Here is a 26,335-nt window from a genome sequence, read left to right as displayed (position 1 = left end):
TAACAGCAGAAAAACAACGGGACCCGCAACTTCGATGTACGTCGAAGACTCACGAAAAATGACGGCCCGGGAAAATAACGAAAACCAACAATGGAAGATAAATTACACAGCTGGACGGGTCGTTCCGTTCCTTCGAACGCGGATCGAAGCGGAGTGTTTGCGATTCGCGGTGGCTAACGATAGACGATAACATCTCGCGGATGCACTTCCGATGCGGAGTCTCGTACCTCGGCAATGATGTTTTTAAGCGAAAAGAAAAAGACAACCGCGCCATCGCCAGCTAGATGAATTTTATTTGCGCCACGATAAAATTATAGACCGCACAGGAAGACGTAAGTAGCTCTCGAAATGCGCCACGAGCAGTAAGCCCGATCTTCTCGCACCCTTCTCGCTCGCGTGGCACTCCTCTTGGCTATTTTGAAAAACACATCGATATAGTGGGCCTCACACAAGGCGCGCGGTGAAATACGGACGAGCGTCGGCGGCGTGTCGTTTTTTATTTTAGAGTCGCCGAACGCGCCGCAAGGTCGACTAACTGTATCCCGAATACCTGTACGCACACTTGAAACCGCGCGTGCATCGAGCACGAATACCCACGCCGACATTTCTTGTCCCTGGACGTTATTACGCTTACAGTTATTGGCAATAAGATCGGATTCTGCTAACTTATGATACAGCAACAATTTTTGCAATCCTCGCGCGCGCGTACACGTCGAAGAAAATTCTCAACTCTCTCGTAGACTTCTGCAATTCCGCGGAGTGAACGTTACAAGCACCACTCTCTCTATATATTTTACTAAAATAGAACAGACGAGATAATCCAACTGATAAAATATTTAATGAAGTGATTACTACCCAAGATAAAATTTTAAACGTTTTATTTTCGTACATTCTCCAACTCTGTATTATGTAAGTTATTATTTTCAACGTCCATCAAAACGTCACGTCAAAATGTCATATCAACTTCGTTGCCTTTACTGAATATGCTACCAAAGCAATAATTTTTTAAGCATTTAATTTGCGCACCATCTCGTTTTTGATTGTGACTGCGTTTCCCGCGACGATTCGACTCCAGCAAATGAAGAGCGACGTACTGTATCGGTATTGGTCGGTATCTAACGCGAGTATATACCTAACCGTTTTCCACAGGTCCACGCGAAATACTTGTTTTACGATTGAACGGTATATATACTTGATGTTCCAAAAACCCCGTTTGAGCGCGTGCGTGCAGCCGATCACGCGGCGAAGATTGCGATGCCGTTCATCGGTGACCTCGTAACGCCGATATGAGCTACGTCATCGGGTCGTCAGCCCAAGGACGTTGAATTCGCGAAACAGATGCGGCGAGCAGGAGAGGAAAGCGCGGGAGCTGCGCCGCGAATGACGTGACTCATTAAAAGCCGTACGCCATAAAGAGCGCCTCTTTTTTTCGCTCCCTTCACCTTTGTGCCGTTTACCGTGCGCCTTAATTTTGATACGTCATTTGCAAAAGAATGTTATTTTTATCTCAGGGTCGAGTAGACTCAGTGCCTTCGTTTTTAACCACGCCAATCTATTTGCAGACATAAAATGAATACTGGCCAACCGACATTCACGTACAATACGCCATCGCGCGAGAAAAAACTCTATTCTATTATTGGGCAAAAATAACACATCGATGGTGCGACTTTGTTTACGAACGGAAATATGATTTGCGCGAGAAATACGATTCCTATCATAAAATTTATATATGCATCGTCTTTAGTGTCATTTTATACACACGTCTTTAAGCTCTTACCGCACAAGATAAACATTCTCAAAATTTGGATACAATTTCCATTGTAAAAATAAAATAATCTATATACGCGTGCACTACTCAACTATTTATCACTAATTCGCGCGAACTTTAAGTTATAAATGCCAAAAACAAATAATCGAAATCTTTTTAAAACCACGTAACGGCCGGACATCTCTAGGTGATTGTTTGCTCCGATTGTTTATTCACGGAATCACACCCTATGCACCTTGCACCGCACGCTGCGCAGTTGCTGCATTTCTGCTGTGCGAGGCGTGACGTATACGTGTTCCAGACGCGTGTTTCGTATCTCCGGCAGGTCTGCGCCAACGCGAGGTACAATGCGCGAAAAATAACGCAGCACTTAAGCGCACCAACGTCAGCTAAGTGATGTCTTTAATGGACCACGACCGGACCGGTAGAGAAAGGGACAGAGAGAACATGTCTATCGTGTTCCCGGCACTCTAATAGCCTGACCTATTTGCGCTCTTCGAAGGAGCGCTTCTTTCTAGCGAGGCAAAGGTTACATCGGAGTCGTAGCGTGCGAGCGAGAAGCGAATACGCAGATACTCACGTCGATATTTAAAGATTTGTTAGTCTACTCTTCTGTGAGAGCTTCGTTCATCGAGAACGTAGAGAACATTGCACGATTTACTCGCGCGAGAATTTACTCAGGCGATCATAATTTTTAGATGTAGACACGGGATGGCGAAACACGTCAAAATTATATAAATAGACAACTAAATTATGTAACTCTAAAACTTTCGAAACTTATTTATTAATCTGAAGTGATATATACTGGGACTTTCTTAATAAACCACAACTATATTTGTCAATATATTGTTTTCTCAGTATAAAAAATTAAAAGAAATATTAGAGAGAACGTAACGATAAGAAAAAGTATTAAGAGGAGCACCGTGAAGGAAGAGGTATATAACTCGAGAAACTACTTAAACTTAAAAGTATGCAATCCGAATTTCAGAACAATCCTCGATTTAATTGCACGTGCGGACGAAACGACATTCTTTCCTCGGTAATAAAGAACGTACGCCATGCTTAAAATTCAGCATATTCTACATTAGATTAATAAGGAAGTTTACAATCTCGAGCGCTACGCGGCATCATCTCGCCACTTTCGAAAGTCACGCATCTACGCAATATTCATGAGATCTCTGTCTTAACGACGCTGTCTTGTCGTCGACAACAGGAGACGTATAAAATACGAGGGCAAAGAGGTCGACAAGATAAGTTAAGCAATGAGCGATACGTTATCGTTATCGTAGCGGGTCGGCGCGGTATTTGGCACGCGTTCAGATAAAGAGACAAATGAAATCGGGAGGTCCGCGTCGTGGCAACGTGAGATTCTCTGAGATTTCGCGATATATATATAGATATAAAAAAAAACCAAGTAGATAGAGCAAAGCGCAAAGCAACAACGACTTTGGTCCTCAAACAATCTAAATTTCGCTAAAAATAAAAGCATAAGCTCACGGCGTAAAACAGAGATAAGAATGGCAGTTTTATCATTTAAAAGTCTTATTATCCGGAAACTTAACATGCAATTTTGCTGATCACTCCAAATTACAAAGATTGCGTACGCGTTTAAACTACGCATTTGAAAACAACGCGCATTAAAGTCTGCTACACGTGAGATAATTGCGACAATCAATTATTCATCGAGTCTGCGATTCAGCGTTACATCTGTTTCCATTCAAGCGCAATCGCGGATTACGCCTCTTATGCGACGAGTTACCATACTTTCGGCAAAAAAGAGGTTTGCATATTAAACATATGCAGCTGACAATGCGCTTAAAATCCAGTCGTCCTTGTAAAAAAATGTGTACACTGATTGTGAGATAAATCAGGCAACGTGGAAAACTTGCGTACAACTTATTAATGACTTAATCTCAGTATCAATGCGCATTGCACACGCGGCGCGGATTTCGCTCGTAAGTCAACACATAAATATTATCGACGTTAATTGGGGAATACAAATTAAAAGATCAATAAGTGTATATAGCTCGTTAAGCACGTAGGTATTACGTCGTACTATATATACGCACTATTCAATTTTAATATCACGGCAATAGTATGCGTGTCCCTCGTTAATATACGCTATACCATACTAACGTGTATAGATTGGCGTACTCGAGTCTAGAGCCGCGCTCGCGCCGACATTAAAGGCTCCAGAACCTCGCGCGACCGAAATGTCACGATGGTATCGCGGATTCTCCATTATTCGCGAGACTGATAGAAATCTAAAACAATATAAAAAGTCGCGCGAATGTCGCGCGCGCGCGCGCGCACTTGCGTTATATGCAACTCATTCGTCTCGTCCCGCGATCCGAGAAGACATGCTATGAGCCGCATCATAACAGCGGTGTTCACAATAGAACATTGATCGACAGAAAGAGAGAGAATAGCGAGAGAACAAAAGATCTTCGATTACTTTTATTTCAATTTCTTTTCTTTTCGTTTGTACGATTCCAGAAAGAGAAATTAAATTCTGTCATACAGTTACGCGCAATAGATCAAGTTCTCTCTGTTTCTTTCTGGCCTGTTTCTCTCTCCCTCTCGTTCTCTCTATATGTCGATACCTGAAATGACTTCCCGCGTATTTTGTAACTGACAATTCGTCGTAGCAGTCTTTGATAGTATTATTTGAATACTTTGTTTCGTCAAAGTCGGTTTTATTTAAATGCAAATGTGCTAACAATGTATAGAATACTTCAGAACCACAAATTTAATTTTAATGATAGAGTTTCTCATCGATGTGAAATCGATTTATGTAAATTTTAATAAATCTTACCATTTCAGAGTCTTAATTCAAGACTTGATTGCAAAGATATGTTGTGGGAAATGTTGGAAGTTGCGATATGCGTGAAATGTGCCTTTCGTCAAGATTTTCTCCAAGACAAATTTAACTCGTAAGACTCAAGGAATGTCAGAGACTAAAATAAAAAATTGTGGAACACTCTGCATATGTTATCATAAATTCAAGCAAAAGCGTCGCTTTTCTTATGCTAATATTAAAAACTCTCAAACATCATCAAAGCTGCATATGCGATATCGAATGTATTTTCATGAGACTACAAGTGTCACGCAGAAATATTATGACAGGACGATATGACTACATTCCGTTTTCCCAAAGCCAGTCGAAGCCTGACAATTCAACATCATGACAACACCTGTCCCAATACAATGCCACGTGAGAACGAGCCGTCACGAGAAATCAACGTGAAGGCGAATCCACCAGTCGCAACCTTGAAGAGGGTCATGTCTCGTAGACATCGTGTCATCGGGTTTTCTCTGTATAGCTATCCCTACGTCTCGCCCTCTTGTTCTCTCCCTGTCTCTCCATCTCTCTTTTCTCTTGCTCCAGCTCGCGTCTCGTGTCTCGCGTCGTCTTCGGCGCCATGCATGCCAAAGACCCCGGTGAGCTGGCCTCGCTTGTCAGAATCTTCCAGACGCCGCGCCGCGGTGCTTCCCGCGCGGAGGTGCAAAAGCAGAAGATCCGTGAAGGAGGGACGAGAGGAGTGCCATGAAGAAGAGGAGCGTCGCGCTATGGAGTTGGACGGGATGGTAAAACGGGCAGAGGATGGACGGTGTTTGGTTGTTTGTAGAATCTGGGTGAGTGACCTGGGTCTCCGGCCGGCGGTTGGTCGCCTGGCCCGCCAGGAAACCTGTTTTCTCGGCCGTCTCTCCTGCTCGTTCCCCCCTCAACCCCCTCCTTCTGTCCATGCTCTCTTCTCGGGCCCTCTCACTCCGTTCCTCCCGATGAGCCGGCTCACCGCCGCTTGCTACGCTCCGTTCCTCGCTCTCTCGCGAACTGAAAACGCTGCGAATCGTGCCCGTGCGCGATTTTCATGGCATTGTCCGCTCGGATGGAGAAGTTTGAAGTTTCCAGGCGGAAAAGTTTTTCGCGAGGTGGATAGAAACAAGGAAGAAGAAAGAGAGAGAGAGAGAAAGAGAGAGACAAAGAAAGAGAGAAAAAGACTCTCCGCACCGTTAGAGGAACGCGATCATCTGGGTCGTGATGATCCGGGTGAAAGTGCTGAGCTAACGGGAACGCTTCTTCCCTCCTAGATATCGACAGAACGAGCGAAGATACATGCAGAGTACATCGCGTAGAGTATACTCGAGTATGATAGAGTACACTAGAAAACGGCAAAGTACAGCTAAACAGAACAGTGATATAATAATAACAGAAATTATTAGATAGATTGAAGAAACTGAACTTTGAATTCAAAATAAAATAAATTTAGTTCGCGCTTGAATATAATTCGACATATTCCATCTCTAATATTCTAATATAATCCAATGTATTTGATTTGTCATTTTTTACTTTGACTTGTCATTTTTTGATATACCTATCTCGACCTATTCTATTGCATTTTATATTTTCTAATAGAAATTATAAGAGTGTAACTACTCATACACATTTTCCTGTAAGTTTTTTTACTATTTTTTATTTAATTGTCTTTTAATATTACTTAGAAATTCTGCATCGTCGTTCTTTACGTTCTCTAGTGAACTACACTTTCATATAATTTTGCGCAATCTGTCAAATAAGATATTATCGCGTAAATAGCCTAGAAAATATTCTATCCTTCGTGTTCATTGACCGATAATTAGATATTTTATCATGCATGGCCATTCAAGCTTTACGAAGAAAATTTTCTGATTTAATTCTAATAATACGGATAGTGTTTGTTCATTATTAGATTATCATAAGAGCTCAAAATTTTCTCGTTTTGGTATCAAAGTACCTTCACCCGGTCGTGTTCAACGGCCAATTCGACAACGGTACGGATCCAGACAGTGCGCGTAGGTGTATAGGTGACGCATATATAGGTGTGCAATCCGTCTGCGCCGACTACGACACGCGAGGGAACGAATGCATATAACTGTATGCACGGGGTACTTAGGATTATGCAAGCGAGTCCGCTTTCTACGTGGGCTTAGAATCTGGGTCGGGCACGAAGTCATTGTTTACAACGAGCCACCGGCGCGGATAGATAGGTTCGCGCTCACGAACGGATGAGGATTGCGTATTTTAAATATTTCGCGCAAAGACAAATGCATGATTCTTCAAGTGCGGCACCGAGATTGTTACTGTCATCCCGAGAATGTGCGTGTCAAAAGAATTGGAGTAAATTATACGAATTACATTCAGAAATTATTAAATATACATCACTTTCCCTCGTTATTCAGAGTGAACTCATCGAGTCTTCGGAAGGATGATAATTAAATGCGTACAGCATGACGCATTTGTTCCCGCGTGGGCAAGCTGTCGTTCGAGCTCGTGCTTTCATGAACCGAAACCAGCAAAACATCGCGTTGTACGCGGCAGCGTATAGGGTTCAAGCCCGGTTGTCACGTGATTTTCTGTTAATGACTAATCGCGATAATATCGGCTGTATGTGTGTAAATGTGTTGAAGCATCTCAGACTTATAGCCTTCGCGTGATTCTGAATTAATTTACGTTGCTCGATTTAATAAACAAGTATGTATTTTGTTAGATAATTCTATAACATAAATAAAATTTTTTTAAATTTTATAAACCGAAGTTAACGCCGATTGTATGCCATGCTAGTACAATCGAACCTAGCAACAACATCATGTAAAAACAGCTTTTGCGAAATGAAAAATACACGTTTTTTTTTCACGGCGAAATGTCGTTTTCTCGGAATGATCAAGTAGGAAGCCCGCTAAAGTGCTATTTCAAATGCATCGAGTAAAGAAAGTGGCACAAGGCAGCGTGGGCGAGTCGTTGCGTAATAATATTGACGGACAAATAGGCGAGCGAAATATTTCTACTGCCGGAGAAGCAGTCGCCTACGAAAGTAGAGAGAGAAAAAGAGAAAAGAAAGAAAATATAAACTCTCCCGTTTCCTTTTCTCTTAGTAGTTTATTTGTCATTAATCGTGGCTTTATACTTATCTCTTTCCATATAAAGTATTCTTTATAAGGAAGATAGATTTATATATATTACATAATGTAGTAAATTCTACTTTAGTCTCTTCCTCTTCTCTCAATTCAAATTAAACTTTTTACCTCGATAGCATTTAAATCTTTGTTATCATGTCAAAAATAATGTATTATTTCCCTAAATTATCACACATCTTTTCTCAGATTGTTGATTTGTATCCTTAATAATAACAATATAACTACGATGTGTTATTTTTATAACGTTTTATTTTTCGAGAAGACCTTGCTCTTCAAACGTGAAGTACGTATTTAGCTCTCTGTTCCATTCTGTGTATATCAGTAATATAACGCAAATTCTGTAGGGCGTGCATCGAACCGCGTCTTCTGGTATCGCGGCCGTTGCTCTCGTATTTTAATATTAGAATGCGACCGATAGGGTCCTCGCGATAGAATTCTCAATACAATAACGCGACCTGACACCAAGCAGCAGCTCGACATAGCAAATAATTATAATTTGTTGAGAGAAACTGACATATCGTCACACGTGCGACATTTCGAGGAATCATTTAAAGTTTCATAGTTATCACGTTTGTGGACGTGAATATCAGCACAAAAACAACTCACGCAACAGCTCCACGTTTCGAGAATTGAAGCTATGCGCGCAAAATGTGCCATTTATCAATAATTTTATTACACTTTAATGTAGAATAATATTTAATTAAAACGAAAATAAATTGTAACTCCCTTTATTACTTAACGATAATCTTTTTCCATCATGGATCTGACATTCCATCTATTCATTCAATTAGTAAAAAAAATTTGCGCAATTATTTTTGAGCTTTTAATTAAAACAATTAAGTAAAAACTCTCGATCAAATCGGCTTTTTAATAAAATTATACTTTACGTCAATTATATGCCAATTATATATGAACGTCATTTATCTTAATTATACGTATATAAATTGACGTATTACATACAATATTGTCTGATATGAGCCACTTGATTTCTAGCTAAAATCTAGAGTAAGTCTGCTTTCTATGCGTCAGTCACTGATTTCTCCATCTCATTTTATTTTACAATACTTATAGACATAAACAATTTTTACTTAATATTATACATGTATGGAATTTTATTATATAGATTATTGATACTGGATTTAATTACAAAATGAAATGTGAAGCATATTTTATCAAAAAATCATACAAATAAAATAAGAAAAGAGAGAAAGACGATCGATATTTACCAACAATAAATAAATGCTATGTAGTATTATCGTGCTAAATAAGTTCTTTTGTTTGTAGAATTTTATAAAAAATATTAATGGAATCTATGAATTATACTACAACGTGAAACGAGAGTTAGACAACATTTATATCCTCTTAATACAAATCTTTTTATAAAAATATCAACAATTCTCCGTGATCTGTAGCAATCTGATAGTGACACGATTTGACCTAGTCCTGCCAATTGATCATGCACGCAGACGTCGCTCAATCTCGGCAATTTTGACGTCGACGCGTTTCGGCGTAGATCGCGAGACGCTGCCAGTGATTAGGCGAGAAATGAAGACACCGATCATTTGTCAGAAGGCGCGCACAGACCGCGTATATTAAGCACCTGTGGTCCGCGGAAAACTCATCGACTGTGTCTAATTGTATGACGCGGTAGACGGACAAATTGCGGGATTACAAAATAACGCCTGGTAATGCGAACGTGTATGGTGCAAATGATTTGCCGCGTTGCACAGCAACGCAACGCATCTGTTGTCCCTTTTGTTGTTTGAAGCTTTTAAGGCGAATACGCGGCGCACAAAGAACCGTCATGTTTCACGATTACGTGAAATCATTCGCGACCGATCGCACCGATGCGTTTCGAGCCGCGATCTAATTCAACGCGAATAATAATCATCGTATGCAGCGAAGTGCCACGCAAGGAGAAACCCGGATGCTCGCGGAAACGATTTCGCAGTAACGCACGTAAGGTACCTTCGGGCAGAGACCGTCATTTCGTGACAGCGCAATATCAATTTCGCCAATTTGCAAAAAGACGTGTCAACAACCATCGATCCTTCAACGTTACCGAAAAGAGCAAGGTGCCTCTTCCCGTTTATTCCTGCCGTCTATTTCTGTCTGCCAATTTATACTCAAAGTAGTATGACTTATGTAACGAATGGAGAAACATGGCGGTGTATTTTAGTTTCTCTCTATTTTAGAAACGCAATACTTTATTTTTCTAGCCTAGTTATTTTACAAATTTATGGAATTCTATATATCTTGTGCTAATTTTAAATTACAAAAGCGTATTTCAACGAGACATTTTACAAGGAATTTCAAAATAGAGAAATAAATAAATAAAAAGTAGTAAAATAATCGCATCCACGTTTTATCGTGACAGCATCTACATGAATTTCGAAATGAACTATTACAATCTGCATATCAAGATCATTATCGAACAAAGGAATATCTTATTAATCTGACAGCATCTGATAACCCCTAATTGCACGTCTGTCCTGGTCTGTCCACGCCAGTAATACACGGAATCCCAAAAGCTTTAATTGGATGCCGCGACTGCTAAACATAGATTGTCAAAAAAAAGAAAAAAAACATAGCTAAACTTAGCCAGACTGCCTATCGGTGCCGAGCGTTATTTTCATAATTCGGGAATTTTAATTAACGTATCTGAGAGATTGTTTTTATAAAATCATGTTCCACGAGAGATGTCCTCAAAAGTGTTCGCTTACATAATTGAATTTTCTGCGCATATTTGAAACACACAGATGTTTATCCTATCCGTCATTAAAGTTATATCATCGGCGACAAATAAAAACAGTAAAAAATCTAACACGTCTGAGAAAATCCTAAATGTCAGGTTGTCGCAAAGTCACAACTACGAAATTATATGAACAAAACGTTATTTAAAATAAATTAAATTAAATTAATTATAGATTAATTTTGCGTAAAAAGCTAAAAAAATGTTGCTGTACAAAGAATACTTTTTAATTTTCACACAGCTTGTTCGCTTTAAATTAATTTCAATTGCCGAAGAATCAATCTTTAACGTCCATGACTCTTTTTACCAAAAATACAAGAGAATATCTTTCTAAAGATAAATAACACATATATTTATCGAAATTACAAATTCGATTTTCTAGAGAAGAGAATGTAATTTTTTCTGACAGAAATGTAGTCACAAAAGGACTTGATCCGTTCTTGCTGTTATTGTAAACTTGCAATCTGTTCATAACTCAGGTCTTCGTATGAGGAAAGTAAAGAAATGCAAACGTCAGGCTATTAAAACGATACGACGTTTGTTACGGACGTCATGACCATGACTTTCTTTCCGATAAGATAAGATAACGCAACGCGCACTAATGAAAAGAATAACTTTTCGTAACGTAAAAAAGTCTTCGTACAGCACTTACGCAGTGATACGCGTAATCCAGGCTTACGCGATGCATACGAGCGACGCGCATTCGTTGTTTATATTTAAGGCGAGATCTATCCGAAAATCAGAAAGAAATCTCGTTTGCATCTCGTTGGGATTCGCAACGATTCAAGAACAGGGTAACTACCGCATTCGAAAATAAACCTCCTGGAAATTCTCCGGGACCTGTTTCGCACGTGCGAGAGTGCTTATCGTCGCTCGCGAATTTGCGGACACCCCCGTCAGGTTTGACCCGGAATTTCGCCCGCAATTTTCGACAGCAACAAAACATCGCCCCGCTATACAAATTATGCGAAAGTGTTGGGTACGCGGCCGCGGCGGTGCCGTGGTGGCCGGTACGCGGTTTCGCGAACCGCAAATTTCAGGGTTTGTAGCACGATCGCGGGTCCTCGATAATTCGGGGGTACCATCTCACCGATCCTTGCAACAGGTCCCCCCCCCTTTCACTCGTAATCCCTAGCTGACCGATTCGCCGTACCCAAAATTTTTTTACTGGCCAATGCACCTTCCAACCACACTGCGTCACCGCATTACCTCGCAGTCTCCCTCGAGGCGCTTCGTGTGTTCGTGTATATTTCGTGCACCGAGTATAACGGTGCTTCTTCGGGGACGCGGCAGGTGCGCCGCGAAAGCGGCATTGAAACAATGGGAGGAATTATGTATGAAAAATCTTGCTATAATGCATATCCTCGAATCGAGGAAACCAGTTATCCTGAAATAGACATCTTTCCAAAGGTTGCTCACACACACGCACGCACAAGATAATAGTGTAAATTTCGAAAAATAATTAAAAGAAAATTACAGAACATACGTTCCTGATACTTGGATAAAAATCACAGTTAATTACAATATTTCCCTACAAACGTTATTTGCAGTTTCTGCAAAGTTACTCAAAGAATATCTTGCGTTTCTTAATGCATATGTGTAAGAAAAGAAATCTCATATAAATATTTTAAAGCGCATAAATTCTCTTGAACTACGATTTTTAATCAAATCGATGATTAGGATAAATAATAATTTTTACGTGGTTGTGTATAAATATATAATATGTCTCGTATTTCATTGTCATCTCGGACTGCGATTTATAGTGTACGAGCTATGCATCATTTCACATCTAAAGTTAGCGTAGAGAAATTTCAAGGTGACGAGCACGCCCTTATCGATAAAACATCTATTTTCTCCGCGTTCGATATTTCAACGACTTGTCAATACTTCAAGGTGCTTCTCTTTATCGTCGACACTATCGATACGCGTGGTAAGAAAGAAGAGAGAAAGATAAAAAAAGAAACAATAATTTTATCTTTCTTTCTCTATCTTGTGTTTCTTATTCTCTGTAGAGAAAAAATTATTTCGCTTATTTCGAATATCTCGCGCGTCCCCAGGATTATTATTCGCCAGGATTTAAAACGATAGCCCGATAACTTTCACCTCCGGCAAAGAGCCAAGAGCTCTCTTATTAGCCAAGTTCATCGACACGTTTTCTGCGAGCCGAGGAGCACAAGAGCACTTTTTGAAACTGGAAACCCGGAAAACGTAGCCGCCTGAGAGACCCGGCGGCCGCGGCGGCGATGACCCCGGAATACCTGATGACGTTTGTAGTCGTTGACCCTTTAGACTCTTTAGAGCGTCAAATACTAAACAGATGTCAACTGAACCCACTCCGGGAGGCGCCCGGATGCTCCTTGACGACGCGATAAATTCGCAGATGCCGCGAGGGCCATTAATGATAGTTGAAACCGGGCGAACTGTTAATGAGTGCCGCGAGAATAAATACTGGTATTATTAACTCCGAGTGTCGGAGATCGATTGACCGCATCGCGACTGACAGTCAGTGTTGGACTGGATGAATGATGTAATTTAAGAAGAATGCTTAAACCGTGAGACAATAGGAATTAATAACTGTTAGTTTGCAAGTGGAAATGTTATTTAATATATTACTCAAGATTTATCAGTGTTAAATTTTGCGAAATTGCTTTTGGAATATAAAACATTTTAGTAATACTAATAAAGTGGTATTGTTACGAGGTGATTTTTCATGAAATATCATTTTGTTTATTAACGACAAAAATGCTGTTATTAACTTTATTCCTGATTTTCGAAAAAATTATTAATCCAAAATACATGAATATGAGCTTGTTATTAAATATATCGCTAATGGAGATTATCAAATTTATATTGTACGTAACATATAATTCAAAATAAGACTTATTCAGAAGTGATATTTTTGCAGAATACAGAGAAATTTAGGTCTTATATCCCTTAATATATTAATACAATATTTTATAATATATTAATAAAAAGAAATTATATAATAATTATATATATATATATATAATTAATATATTTCTACATAAACACATAACATAAAACATATTGTTATATTTCTCATAATAATTATCAATATTCTCAAAGTGTAATATAACGTTTCCCCACCAAAATATCATATCTGAAACTCGCAGCGTTCTTCTGCGAAAACCTCTCAATAATTATGGCGTTAATTAAGATAATAATACGTAGGTGAGCTAATATTCTTATCGTCATCGAGATGACTGTTTCATTGGCCAATAAATGATACCCGAGGACAACTGCTTCTTTTATTACATAAGAGATAAGTATTGCTTCGTCGAATTAATTTCGCGCGTGTATGTCCGAGTGCACCGAAATTCGACTCATTGCGTAACGAAACCGTGACGATGATTTTTCGAAGATGCAATTTACTCGGCTTGAAAACGAGCATTATGACTTTGACGTCGCGAAACGAATGCAAAAATCGACCACCGAGACCGAGATTTTCCGAGATTTTACGCCCGACCGACATAATAATCGCGGTATTTGGCCACGTGGCATAAATTGGCAAATATCACCGGCCAAGCAACGCGAAACATGTACACTAATTGTCGCGTGTATGTGTGCGCAAACAGCGTTGATATGTGAGTTGGCAATGTCCTCGAAAACTGAAATAGTTATGACTTGACTTGAAAGAAAGGGAAAGACCCCCTTGACAAGATAAACTTAGGCACACAATTATATCAAGCCTCGATGATAATCACAAATTCTTCGAATATATATCGTTTTGTTTAACGTCAAAATGTGATAGGATATTCAAAGACACGACGCGATCTGTGCGTTACAACGCTTCAACGATTTTTATGACAAAAAAAGCGATCTAATTTTTAAAATGGCACTGACTTAGGATTTACGATTGAACCACTGGCAGAGATGTTGCGATTCAGTAGTAAAACCAACCTCGGATGTGACATAATCGTAATCATAAGTTTTCAGTATTCATAAAGTAGTAACATAAAAATGCAATGCAAACAACAATCTTCGTTTCCCTCCCAAATCAAGCGTAACTACGATTAATGTGTGTTTGATGTACATAAAAATAGATACGTATGATAATACGCAATTGTATGAATAACATGCAATTGCATTATTAATATAAATTCTGTTAATAATAGAAATATTAATAGGAACTAGTAACGTGTCAAGCGTATCGTGCTTATAAAATAGTCGACAAATATTCGAACAAATTTTCACCGTTGAAAATACATACGACCTTCGACGAATCCTTAGAAAATAAAGAGATCTATATAATCTCTGCATTAAAAAGATACGTATGTAAATTCCAAAGAACCGTCACATCGCCCTGCTTTATTCAATTTATCCGTCTCGTGCCGAGACATAACAAAAATTTTCTACATTGATCGCAAATATTTCGCAATTTATAAAAGAGTCACAGGTTTCTCAGAAATATGCATCTGCACTACGATCGACCACTCTTACTCCACTCCAATCTTTTCACGAAACTCGAAATGACTTGACTAATGATTTTGCGCATATTCGTGATTAATGATTCACATTTTGCGTATCGAATAACATTCGCAACTACGAATTGCTCGCAACGAGGATTTTGTTTCAAATAATGCAGCATACACCTATGTTGTTACATCGTTTCGGAAAGCGCCACTCGTAATCCGGCATTACAAAAACATTTCGCAATTGTAATTATCACTCTGACTGAACTGTGCAAACGGAACGTAATTGTAAATATCGCACAAGTGGCTCGATAACCATAAAATATTGAAAGTGTGGCACAATCGCGTGATGTCTAATAATAGAATTTTTCGATTTTTATCCCTCGCGCCATCATGTCGCCGTCGAGGTGACTACCGACAGGCCGCGTTTTTGGAATAGAGGGTATACTTGAAATTCACGCACTACTGTTCCAAAAATACGCCTGTTTCGGTAGATCGTCGAGTTGGCGATCCTCGAGAGCTGGCGAGCGTGTACACGTAAATATACACGTATACGTAACGTACACGCACACCCTCGGAATATTCGCACGAAGGGTCGCAGCTCGCACAGCACACCGCGATGTAAACACAAACGGCGCGGCGCGACGCCAGGTCGCGGTGACCAACAATCGACCCGCATAGAAACTATACGCGGTAACGACACACCTGAAACGAGAGCGCGGGCTCGCGCCTCCGCTTTCTAGGGAACGTAAACCGCGCGCGGACGAAAAAAAAAGAAAACGTTACAAGTTTAGGCACAATAACTCACCTGGAGATCATGACAGCCGTTATCCCTGTGACTGGCGGCACGTATCACCCCCGCACGCCAACCCCACTCACTAATCTTATTCACCTTCAGCTTGGTGAAACCACTCACCGAGAGAAACCTCTTTCCCACGATCTCCTCGCGAAACTTGTACGCCATATTACGTTCGGTAAACCGCGGCGTGCCGAATCCGCGACTTCGGATCGCCACAGCCGGGTTCGCCAGTCACCCTTTCCCTCGCGCGTCCCCCCCGCGCCCCCGCCCCCTCCCGCCCACCCGCGAACGGGCGCCCCCAGTCTCCCTCCCCCACCGTTCCCGCTCCTCTTCCGTCTTCTCTCACTCTCTTTCTCTCTTTCTTTCGCTCGCTCACTCGGCTCACTTCACTCTCCCGTCCCCGGCCCCGGCCCCCTGACGCCGACCTGGTTTTTCCTTCTATCCTCCGAGGAGCGTGCCTCGCCCCCGAAAAGAAAAGAAACACAACAACGGGCGCACGCACCGCACCGAGCACACCGCGCGGGGGAACCCTGTCACAAACGATCACTATTCCTCGACGGCACAAAGCACCACACCGCGGCCGATCTCTTCCCGCCCAAGATCACGAAGGGCCATGAGGCGACGGCCGGTCACTCGTGTTATCCTTCTTCCCTTCCCCGGTCCCCTCGCTGTGCCGCCACTCTCACTCTCTCTCTCTCTCTCTCTCCTTCCTCACGTTCCGCACAGCCACTCCTTGCTCCTGTTTCTCGCAATTCTCGCACGTCTGAACTGTCTGGCTGTGGAGACGCGCGCGCGAAAAACCCTTATTTGCGCGAAAACAGCCGCGAAACTCACTCGCGTTCAACTTCAAACGGTCTTCTTCCCTCTTTCCTTCTGCCTGTCCGGCGTGATCGGCGTTCGCGCCTAACTTCACGGTGCTTTCCCCCTGCTCTCTTCCGGCGCGCGCGCGTCTTCTCCTACGATAGGAATTCGCGCGTTTCTCCACCTGTGCGCTTTTAATTTTCGTCTCGGCGACGCGATATCCCGAGATCCCCGAGTCGATATCGACGCAACGGAGAGAAAGAAGAGAATCGCTCCGCGCGTCTTCTCCCGTCTTCACCGTCACCGCGAGCACACTGTTTTGACGTTCGCGCGCGCGAGACCGAGGATCGACCGCGGGCACCACTTTCGGACTTCCGGGGGGAGGGGGCCGCGCGCACCCGGATTTCGTGTTTAAAACGCTTCTTCGGGGGCACTACGCGGCAACGGACGGTAACGGCAGCGGCGGCAACACCACCAGCGCGGCAACCAAGTACTCCGAACGGTACCAGTGTGAACGTGAGAGTGACACACACATGACCGGTCAGTGATATCGCGTAGCGCGCACTGCGGGCGGACGGCAGGGAGGCACGGCTCCTTCCCGCGGCCCGTACGCCCCTCCCCCCTCGCGCTCGCGCGCGCTCCCTCCCACCCGTCTGGCTAACCTCCTCCCGGCCCTCCCGCCAGTCCCGCCGTGGCGCGATCCGCTCCCACCTCCCACCTCGTCGTGAGCCGAGCGAGCGCGCCGCGCGCTCTCTCTCCGTTCTCCCTCCTTCTCTCACCTCTTTTCCCCTTTCTTCCCTTCTTCTCTTCCCGCTCATCCCGGAGTACCGCGTCGCGTCGCGTCGCACTTCACTTCGCTGCTATCCCTCGCACAAGAGCGTCGTTGGAGAAGGAGCAGGGGGGGGGAGGAGTGCTTAGGCCGTAGTACCGACCGCGAGGCGCGTGGGGTCGCGCGCGCGGGTGGCGCGAGAGGGAAGACACGTTTTCATGAGCGAAGAGAGAAGGGCGCCGCTCCGAGGAGAACCGCTGCCTCTCTACTCCGGACTCCGGTCGTGCGCGCGCGACACGCACACGGCGTACTCGTGTCACGCGTATATCCACGTTCCGCGATGTACACACGCATCGACGTAACACGCCACGTATAAGCCCCGGTTTTCTCGGCCTTTTCCCTCTACTCCTTCCTTTCCTTCGCTGGACAAGAAAGCGCTTCCCGTAAAAACACGTGTTTCTGTTTTTCTCGGGAACGATGATGAATCTCGATATTTGCTTGGTTACACAGAACAAACGAATATTTTTGGATTTGGAAATATCTTTCAAGTTTCAACGTGAAAATCTTGAAATGAGATTATATCGCGAAGAAAACTTGATTGAATGAAGTCATTTTATATAGTTCAACCAAGAAAAAGATTATCAAATTCTTATATAAGAATTATGAAACTATGAACGCGTTAATTTGAGTAACGTTTTGTTCGGCACTTCTTTTTTTCTGTGTATGTCTGAAATAAACTTGTATTATCAACGAAAAAATTTAGATTAATTAGATGTTTTATGCAAGTGATATTTAAATCATAAATTGTTCAAGCACGATACATCATATAAATACTTTAATTCATGAAATAAAAAATCAGATTGTTTAGCATTTACCTACTGTGACATTCTTCTTCGAAGAAAAGTTTGTGGAAATATAGACACACCGAAAATATTTTTTTTCGTATTTCGGTACGCGAGAGCTTTACATATAATTATCTGGATTTCAACTTGAATATTTTATCTCTTTTACCACAAAAGTAATGCTTGTTTGTCCGCTCGTGACGTACCAGAAAACGTTTCGCTGATGGGAATTCCCTGTTCTTTTTCTTTCTCTTCTTAACCTACTTTTTACTTTTCTTTTTCTGCCGTTCCTTGGTTGGCCGGAGAATTTGTGTGTTTACGCGGTTGGCGGTAAGCCGGAAGACGTTTTTACGGTCGCGATTTTTGGAGCAGGTGAAATGTTTGAGAAAACTTCAGTGGAACATGAATTATATCGCGCGTAACGCAAAACACTCCAATTATTCATATCGCGATATATCACATAGATACGAAATGCTGATGTTCAATAACATCTTTTGATTTTAAATTCACTCGTTAACAACATGACGATGACGTAACCGCTATCGATATATAATTCAAAGAGATTGTGCTATAATTTATCGTATCATTTTCGAAATATGCTTGACGTTAAATTTCAACTTCTAAAAACCAAATAGCACATTGCTTTTCGCATGGGAATCGTAGAAAGAAAATACGAAAATAGAACTGTCTATCCGATTCATGTCCATTTCTACCAAAATAGATTAACTTGAATCTCCGTTTGACTTTTTATTTTTTTCCAGTTCTACGAATCAGAAAAGAATAAGAAGTAAGTTAAATCGAGATAAAAGTTAATCTACATTGGCAGAAACGGACATTAATGCCTGGTCTAACCCGCAAGGAGCCGCAAAATCGCCCGGATGAAGGCGCGCGCGTATACGTATACAGGCCTGGCGCGTCACGTGACGAAAACACGCCGTGACGTCACCCGCGCAGCGGCGAGCGAGCCAGCTGCCAGTTCAACATGGCCGACGTGTGAGCGGCGGTGCTGCAGACGGCCGTCCGCATTTAGTCGCTCGTTTCTAGCCGTTCGCGCGCGTCCCGCCGTGCCGCAGGACCCGTTAATATGATATCGTCGATCGTCTCGCGCCTCGTCATGTGAGTATCCGCATCGCCGACGGCCGCGGCGAGTGGCGTCGATCGACGGAGGTCGGTCGTGCGCGCAAACCCGGGCCATCGCATCGCCATCGTCCGCCAAAGCTCCGCCAGTATACGCGACAATTCCGTTCCGGTGCAAGGGGTTTATTTTTACCTCCCCCGTGTGTCGTGTGCGCGCAACTTCGCACGTGTCGCCGAGTGTCCCGGCGACGGCGACATGCCTCCCAATAGTCCTAATCTCGTCGCGTACAGTGATTCCGTCCGTCTACTCCGTTCTCTCGCTCGATCGGCGGCCTGTCTCTATAGATACGCGTATACATATATATAACGTGTATACGTATGTACGCCGTACGCCCCTCTCGTCGCTCGCTCGCTCCCGGCTCCATCGACGTTTCGCTGTCATGACAAAGGAAACGAAATACGAGGGCTGGAAAAGCTGCCAAATTCGGCTGCCAGCTGACGTGGCGAGGCGAGCGGATCCGTCGTTAAACGGCCATCTCTCTCGAATGCTCTCCTTCTCTCTCTCCTACACGGTGGAAGGTTGTGTCATCGTGTCCCTCCAAGTGTCGACCGAAAGCGTTTCCATGTTTGGGTAGGACCGTCGCAGCGGGAGTGGCCCCCCTGAGAGATTTAAATCCACGCTCGGAAGGAAGGACGCCGAGAGGAAGGAAACAAGGACGGCGGGATCCGTCGGCGAGATCCGGAGTACAAGCGAAGGTAAGAGGGATCAATGTCACGAACGCGCTCGAATCGATGCGCAGGGCCGGTAAACAGGGCGCGAGGACGGTGCGCGCGTCTGGCGCGCGGGGGAGACGAGGGTGGTAAAAATCGAGAGAATGCGTTTGGAAACGTTAACGCGCTCGACTTCCCCAATTAACGCGCGCCGTTGAGCAAGGGTGAAAGCGAAACGCCCCGGTCTTGCGACACCGGGAGGCCGCGCCGCGGCGCGAGGACGTAACCTAACCCAACGTTTCCAGCGTCCGCACTACGCAGACGTTACGACACTCGCAGGCGCGATTTTATCGGGCGATCTTACATTCGCTCGCGTAAAATCGGAGCAGCGTGCGCGATGACGTGACGCGTGTCTCTCGTTGAGCAACCTCTTATCCGTTAAAGGAATCGATATACTTTCGTAAATGCCTCAGAAAAGCGGTCTTTTTTATTAGCGAATTTATAAAAATCTAAAATAATAAAAGATAATGTTTATAAAAATCCCTTTAGCGTTATCTTTACTATAGGAACATGGTAAACGGTCATTTTTGTTGAATAGAATGTCTATACTTATACTGCATTAACAGTATACATATAGTTGTTATTGGCAACATCGGCGAATTCTCGAAAGGAAAATTTGATATGAACTGTATTATTTCACCCTTGCGTTAATCGCACGTCGCCTATTTATATTCCAATTTTTTTTTCTCCGAAATATTTTCCGATATAATCGATAAGAAGAGACGCTGCGATTTTTCGCGTAAAAAGAATGTTGAAAATACCGACCAAGATAGCGTCCGATTAAAATCCTTTGGAGGTTGGAGTCTCTCATAGATAGAACCTTACGCGATAGTCCTCGACACATATTTCCTACATCGGAGCAAAGTCTGATCTTGCCATTTAAAGCGTTTTTACGATACACGAGGACGGTCTTGAGAAACGCGAGAGTTTTCGTCGAGAAGACGGGCCGAGGAAACGTCGTAAATCTGACAGACGCGCGCGCGATAAGCGAACGACGCGTCCCCGCGCCGTCAGCTGATCCGAACAGCTACGTCACAATGGCGCAGGTCGTTGCACTCTTCGAGCTCCCTCGCTAAGAGGCACGTTTTGTTTACGTCGTTGTCCGACGGCGCTCACGCACAGACGCACGCTCGTCAGCGCAGCGACAATGTGCGTGAACGTCCGTCCCGATGTCTCTCTCTCTCATTCCCGTCGGCGGCGTGTGACTCACGGCCGCCACGCTGCACTTGACAATAAATTAGAACGAAACGGAGAAACGCCGATTCTACGAGTTCTGGCACAAGGTAAACGTCACGGCGGCGGCAACGAGTTAATGAGAATTCGTTCGCGGTATTTGCCCGAGTCTCTTTCGCGGAAAATCGAAGAGAAGTCGTACCTTTTTGTTTGAAATCGCACTGGTAGGAAAAATGCAAGTGGAAAATAAATAAAAGTAATGCTGCCAATTTCGATTTAATTTTTTTAGATCTAATGATAACACGCTGACACAGGTTATATTTTATTTTTTAATAATGAAATTCGAAAATATGGAGCGTTGCAGTAAAATAAAATATTTTTGTAAAACTAACGTGAATAAATTTTATCATCCGTTGTGACAGTCGTTATAATATCGGATTTCAAGTTTAAAGCACGAAAGTTTATAGTTAAAACTCGAAATGTAGAGAATAATGCAAAAAGAATGTGGCAATCACGAATGAATAATTTAATGAATATAAACATAATATCGCGTTTGAGATAATATAATAAATATAATAATCAAATACAAATATACATAATATAAATCTTCCCTATTTTTGTGCTTGAAACATTCTTATAAAAGAAGGATTCTCGAGTAAAGTACGTAAAGTGCTTCGTAAAAAGTGCACTCGGTTTACTAAATGTAACTCTGCTATTTCGTGGCGCCATATAACCACTATGTATACATTTCCTTTAGTGCATATTCCATTACGTACCATGTATATTTCTGCGCATTTCATGGCGACTTTGTAGAAAATTTAAAAGCGTATCTCTTTCTACGAACACATTCGGGATACCTCAAAAGTACAGATATGTCTTTAAATAACAGTTTTAGGTCACACCAAATCAATTTTAGCTATTTGACTTTTAACGTTAAATATTTGGCTAATCAAACTTCTCTTAGAAAGAAATTCCATTTATTTTCTAAATTTAAAACCACATTAATGAATAGTGAATATAAATTTTTTATTTAGTGATTAAATTCTAAAATCTCAATTTATCAAAAGTTTTTAGTTTTTTTAAGCATTACTATCGAACCTTCACTGAAACAACATTCTTCTCTCTTTCAAGATTCCCTGAATATTTCTTCTTTTTTTCTTTTTCTCCGAACGAGTTGCAAAGTAAACTAGATTTTTTATGAGAATATATGATTAAGGATAACTTGGCGAATATCCCGTAATCTTTCAAAATCCAAATGGTTTTGTGTTCCGAAATTACTTTTTAAATGATTCAAAGGATTAAAGTCTTGCTCTTCTGCGCATCGAACGAGTGGATTTCGATCGGCATGGAAATAACATTTGATATCGAATACGCTTATGTCTAGCAACAATAGCTGGATCTTCGCGCAATCGCTTCTATATTCTTGTGCTCTCCTCTCTCCGCGCATATCTCTATAATGCATTTCCACGAATATTTTCGGAAAGGAAGCCACTGGCAAAAGGAAACGAGCACACCGAGAGAGAAAGAGAGATATGCTTCTTGGTATATTAAGAGGAAACTTGGTCGCTCGTTGGATCGATGCACGCGGTTGGCAACAGAAGGGTGGTACTTCGTCGTTGCTGTACGTTACATGTACGACCCTATATACGGCGTCTCGTCACCATCGCATAAAAACATTTTTATTCTTACTAAAATTGTTCCTCACTTATCAATAATTTTAATATTAGTTTGTTATTTTCTGAATAAAAGTGATATCTCTCTCTCTCTCTCTCTCTCTCTCTCTCATCTTCTGAAGTTTCAAACTATTAGAATAATTATTAGAATATTTAGCATCTGCAATAAATAATAAATGCTAAAATAGTGGCAACTCAAATTTTCTTCAAAAAACTGATAGGGTAAGAAACAAGAATGGAATAAGTCCGTAATATTTAATCCTTTTATATTTAAATTGATTTATACCAAATTATATCTTAATCTTTTTAATTTATATTTGCTAATTATTCGAAAATCGGTTTTTTTAATTATCAACGAAAAGTTTCTTTCGCATTTATCTCGTCTTTTTTAACGGAAAATCTAGTTTCTAGTTAATTACAATTTAATCATAATTCTATAGAATTTAATCCAAATTTTATTTTAAATATCAAGCGCTTAGGATATTTAAAATTAAACACTTGTTTAAAAAGTAATGTGTTGAGCAATTTTAAGCATTTTAAGCATAAAATTTAATCTCTCAAATGTTTAAAAATAATCAAGTGTAGTAAATTAAAAAAACCGGCAAGTATTAATTTTCCACAAAATTCTCTTTTTGTTTTTCTTACCTTAATAATAAAATAATGGCTTTTTAACATATTTTCTCATGATGTTGCGACACTTCTTTTTTTTTCTTATCTTTATAAGATAATGACTTTTTAATATATTTCCGCACAACGTCACGACACCTTGTATAATACGTGTGTGCATTCGCGTATCCCTTTCTCGGACGTACACTTATGGGACTAAAAGACTCCTAACACCGGAGTGAATCAATATTCCGTACACCCTCGCACAGGAGATCGCGTTAACCTTTCTCACCCTCATATAACCCCGTGACGGCGCGGCGCCCTCGACGTCTACTCGACCATCACGTGGAGGGCGGCGGGTACTTGTTTAGCTCTCCCTTCGGTATCGTATACTTCTCGTCGAGTCGACGAGGGCAACCGAGAGGGCAACATAACGTAAGGGGACACATATATTTACGTCGCAGTGTGCGAAATTCTTTAACATCAGACCAAGTTGTGTGAACGTGACCCTCGTTCATATAGCCCGCGATTAACGTTGAAATCGATAAATGTCTCGATATACCATGGCACTTTTCTATCGTGGGTGCTTCGTTTATTTTTTTCTCGAAGTAGTTAAAGTTTTATTTTAGAATTACTATTCGAGAAATGATAAAAATTGTATAACTTGCAATGTACAGAAGGTGTAAATATGTTTTATTAAATGCATTTGATTGTATTATTATTGTGACTTATTTTGTATATAAATATCTAATCATGAAGACATAAAACCATAAAAACATTTAAATGTACGTTTCAGGAATATTTCAGTATTTTTCTTGCTCCGAAAACAAATCATTATTTATCCTTTATTTATCCTATTACTCCAAGATAATCGTTAAATATTTGACCAATTGTTCGATATTTAAGGACAATACATTTGTCAAAAATTTATAATATATAGATATGTAAATATTTTTTTATGATATTCCGATTTTGTTAAATGTTTTTAATACGTGCTGCATTTCCTCAAGTTCATGGAAATAATATAATAATAACAATTATAAAAGTCAACAAATTACTAAATAGCTACACGAATCAGGCGCGGTACGTGGTGCGCAAGTAAAGAAATTAATAGTTACAGAAGTAACGAATTACAATGTATATAATATTCATATACATCTGTTTCAACTTAATAAACTGCGCGCCGATTATTTGTCGGACTTGAAACAATTATAAAAGTTATAAACGCGCGAAAATGAACGCGTGATGTACAAGATAGATAGACGGGACTATTATATCGTTAAACTAAACCGCGTTATCATACATAATTTATGATTTCTGTGCGTAAACTCCGCATTCGCTCGCCGGGCATTGTTAATCTCATAACCCGCATTCCACATTTATTTCTATTTTGCATATCAGGAATAACGACCGCATTTATTACCGCGCACGCTGCATCCGTGCGTTGACTTTTGAGGCCGCGTGGAATACGCGAAAATATATATCCACGTACACTTACGTGCGCCTATATGATTCGTGTACTCTAAAACAATCATATTGTCGTAGGACTATTTAGGTTTCTTTTTTAAGCGAGCAACCACGCGACGTGTTCTCGTGGCGAAGTGAAATTGTCGTAATAAAAAGGACCTGGATGTTTCAAAAGATTTCACAACGGTCTTGAAAGAAAGAGAAAAAAAAGCGAGACAGGAAGAGTCGCGTCGACGCGGTAGTATTCGCGGCCGATTATATTCCGGAATTCTCAGTGCATTATCTTGACGTGCATTACGCTCATTAGAATAATTGAGAATGCCGTTTGCTAATTACGAGATGTGGGAGTCCTCGGGTACTTGCGGCGCATAATTTTTTTCTCTCGCTGTCTCCGACATCGAATCCACAAGCTCGGGGCTTCTACCTTGAAAATAAGAAGGAAACTTCAGCGAAATTTTTCCATTCCGTTAATTATAGCGATCTGTAGTCTCCCAGCGGCGTGGAAACGGGAAAAGTTGGAACTTTCATTACGATGCAGTTCTTCTTTGCTTCCCCATAGGAAAAAGGACAAATCGAAGAAATATACGTCTAATTAAGTCGCCGCGTGTTAATTACGAACATCGTTTGTAGGAAACTCTGTAAATGTAGAATAACTAAAAAATACAAATTTAGAAAGCAGAAGGAAAATTAACAAATATTTTTTTGCAAGTTTCTTTGAAGTGTTTTCGCAACAAATAGAAGTTTCAGCGAAAAAAATTGTACATATTTCAATTAACATTTTTAGTTTAATACATAATATATTCATAAGTTTTCAGATTAAAATAATCAGATTTGTTAATGACGTTTATTCCTATCGACGCTTTACAATTATCAATTTCCACGAATATGGCAATGTTTGGCGATCGGAATACTCGTGCATATTGATTGTTCCGTTACACAAATTACAAGTTTGAATGGCCAATTTGCTAGACATGCAGGGTTACTACAATAAATAAGACTGTGAGCGATGTGATTTTGCGTTAACGCCTCGCGGCGCGCAGTCCGTTATTAGCCGTCGTAGATTAATATTAAAAGCCATTTATCCCGTAGCAAATTTTATCGCTTGCACTAACCGCGAAGAAGCAATTATTTGCGGGAGCTTCATCAACGCTAAAGATCCGCTCGGTGCATCGAGATTGCATTGTGATTTGCATCCCTATCCTCGTTCCGATTCTGTAAAAAGTACATCGAGTTTTGAAGCGGATGTTAGTATAATAATCTTGCGTTTGGCTGCATTAGCTCTCTTGTTAATAGCTTTCTAGCCGAGAAACTTTCGTATCTCGTAGCTCTTTTTTTAATTTTAATTTGTTAAACTGGAATCTATAATGTCAACGATTCGTTATTGTTCTCACACACTTTTTTATCCACATCTTTCTTCACACATCTTAACTTTTAATTGTCCTATTAAAT

General features: G+C 41.2%; 2 protein-coding genes across 6 annotated transcripts in view; one reads left to right on the top strand and one right to left on the bottom strand.

Annotated features, from left to right (window-relative positions):
- Kdm3 (Lysine demethylase 3) overlaps positions 1 to 15,951 on the bottom strand; it is a 281,688-nt gene extending 265,737 nt beyond the window's left edge. For all 3 annotated transcript variants that reach the window (XM_071771085.1, XM_071771086.1, XM_071771087.1), the window contains exon 1: positions 15,717 to 15,951. In XM_071771085.1, coding sequence (XP_071627186.1) covers positions 15,717 to 15,872 — 156 coding nt within the window. In that variant the 5' untranslated portion in view covers positions 15,873 to 15,951. The remainder of the gene's footprint in view (positions 1 to 15,716) is intronic.
- Positions 15,952 to 16,840: 889 nt separating this feature from the next.
- LOC139808543 (uncharacterized) overlaps positions 16,841 to 26,335 on the top strand; it is a 37,074-nt gene continuing 27,579 nt past the window's right edge. Inside the window, exon 1 of one of the 3 annotated variants that reach the window (XM_071770638.1) lies at positions 16,841 to 17,048. Coding sequence is in view for 1 of the 3 variants with exons in the window: in XM_071770637.1 (XP_071626738.1) it covers positions 19,204 to 19,235 (32 nt within the window). In the remaining 2 variants the exon portion in view is untranslated. Of the gene's footprint in view, positions 17,049 to 19,075; positions 19,236 to 19,275; positions 19,953 to 26,335 lie in introns of those variants that run through there. The other 2 variants (XM_071770637.1, XM_071770636.1) reach the window with 2 other exon arrangements.

Source organism: Temnothorax longispinosus, chromosome 2, assembly GCF_030848805.1.
Source record: "Temnothorax longispinosus isolate EJ_2023e chromosome 2, Tlon_JGU_v1, whole genome shotgun sequence".
In the NCBI taxonomy this organism is placed as follows: Eukaryota; Metazoa; Arthropoda; class Insecta; order Hymenoptera; family Formicidae; genus Temnothorax; species Temnothorax longispinosus.
The sequence above is the reverse complement of the archived record's forward strand: the minus strand, read 5'-3'. Positions and strand labels throughout refer to the sequence as shown.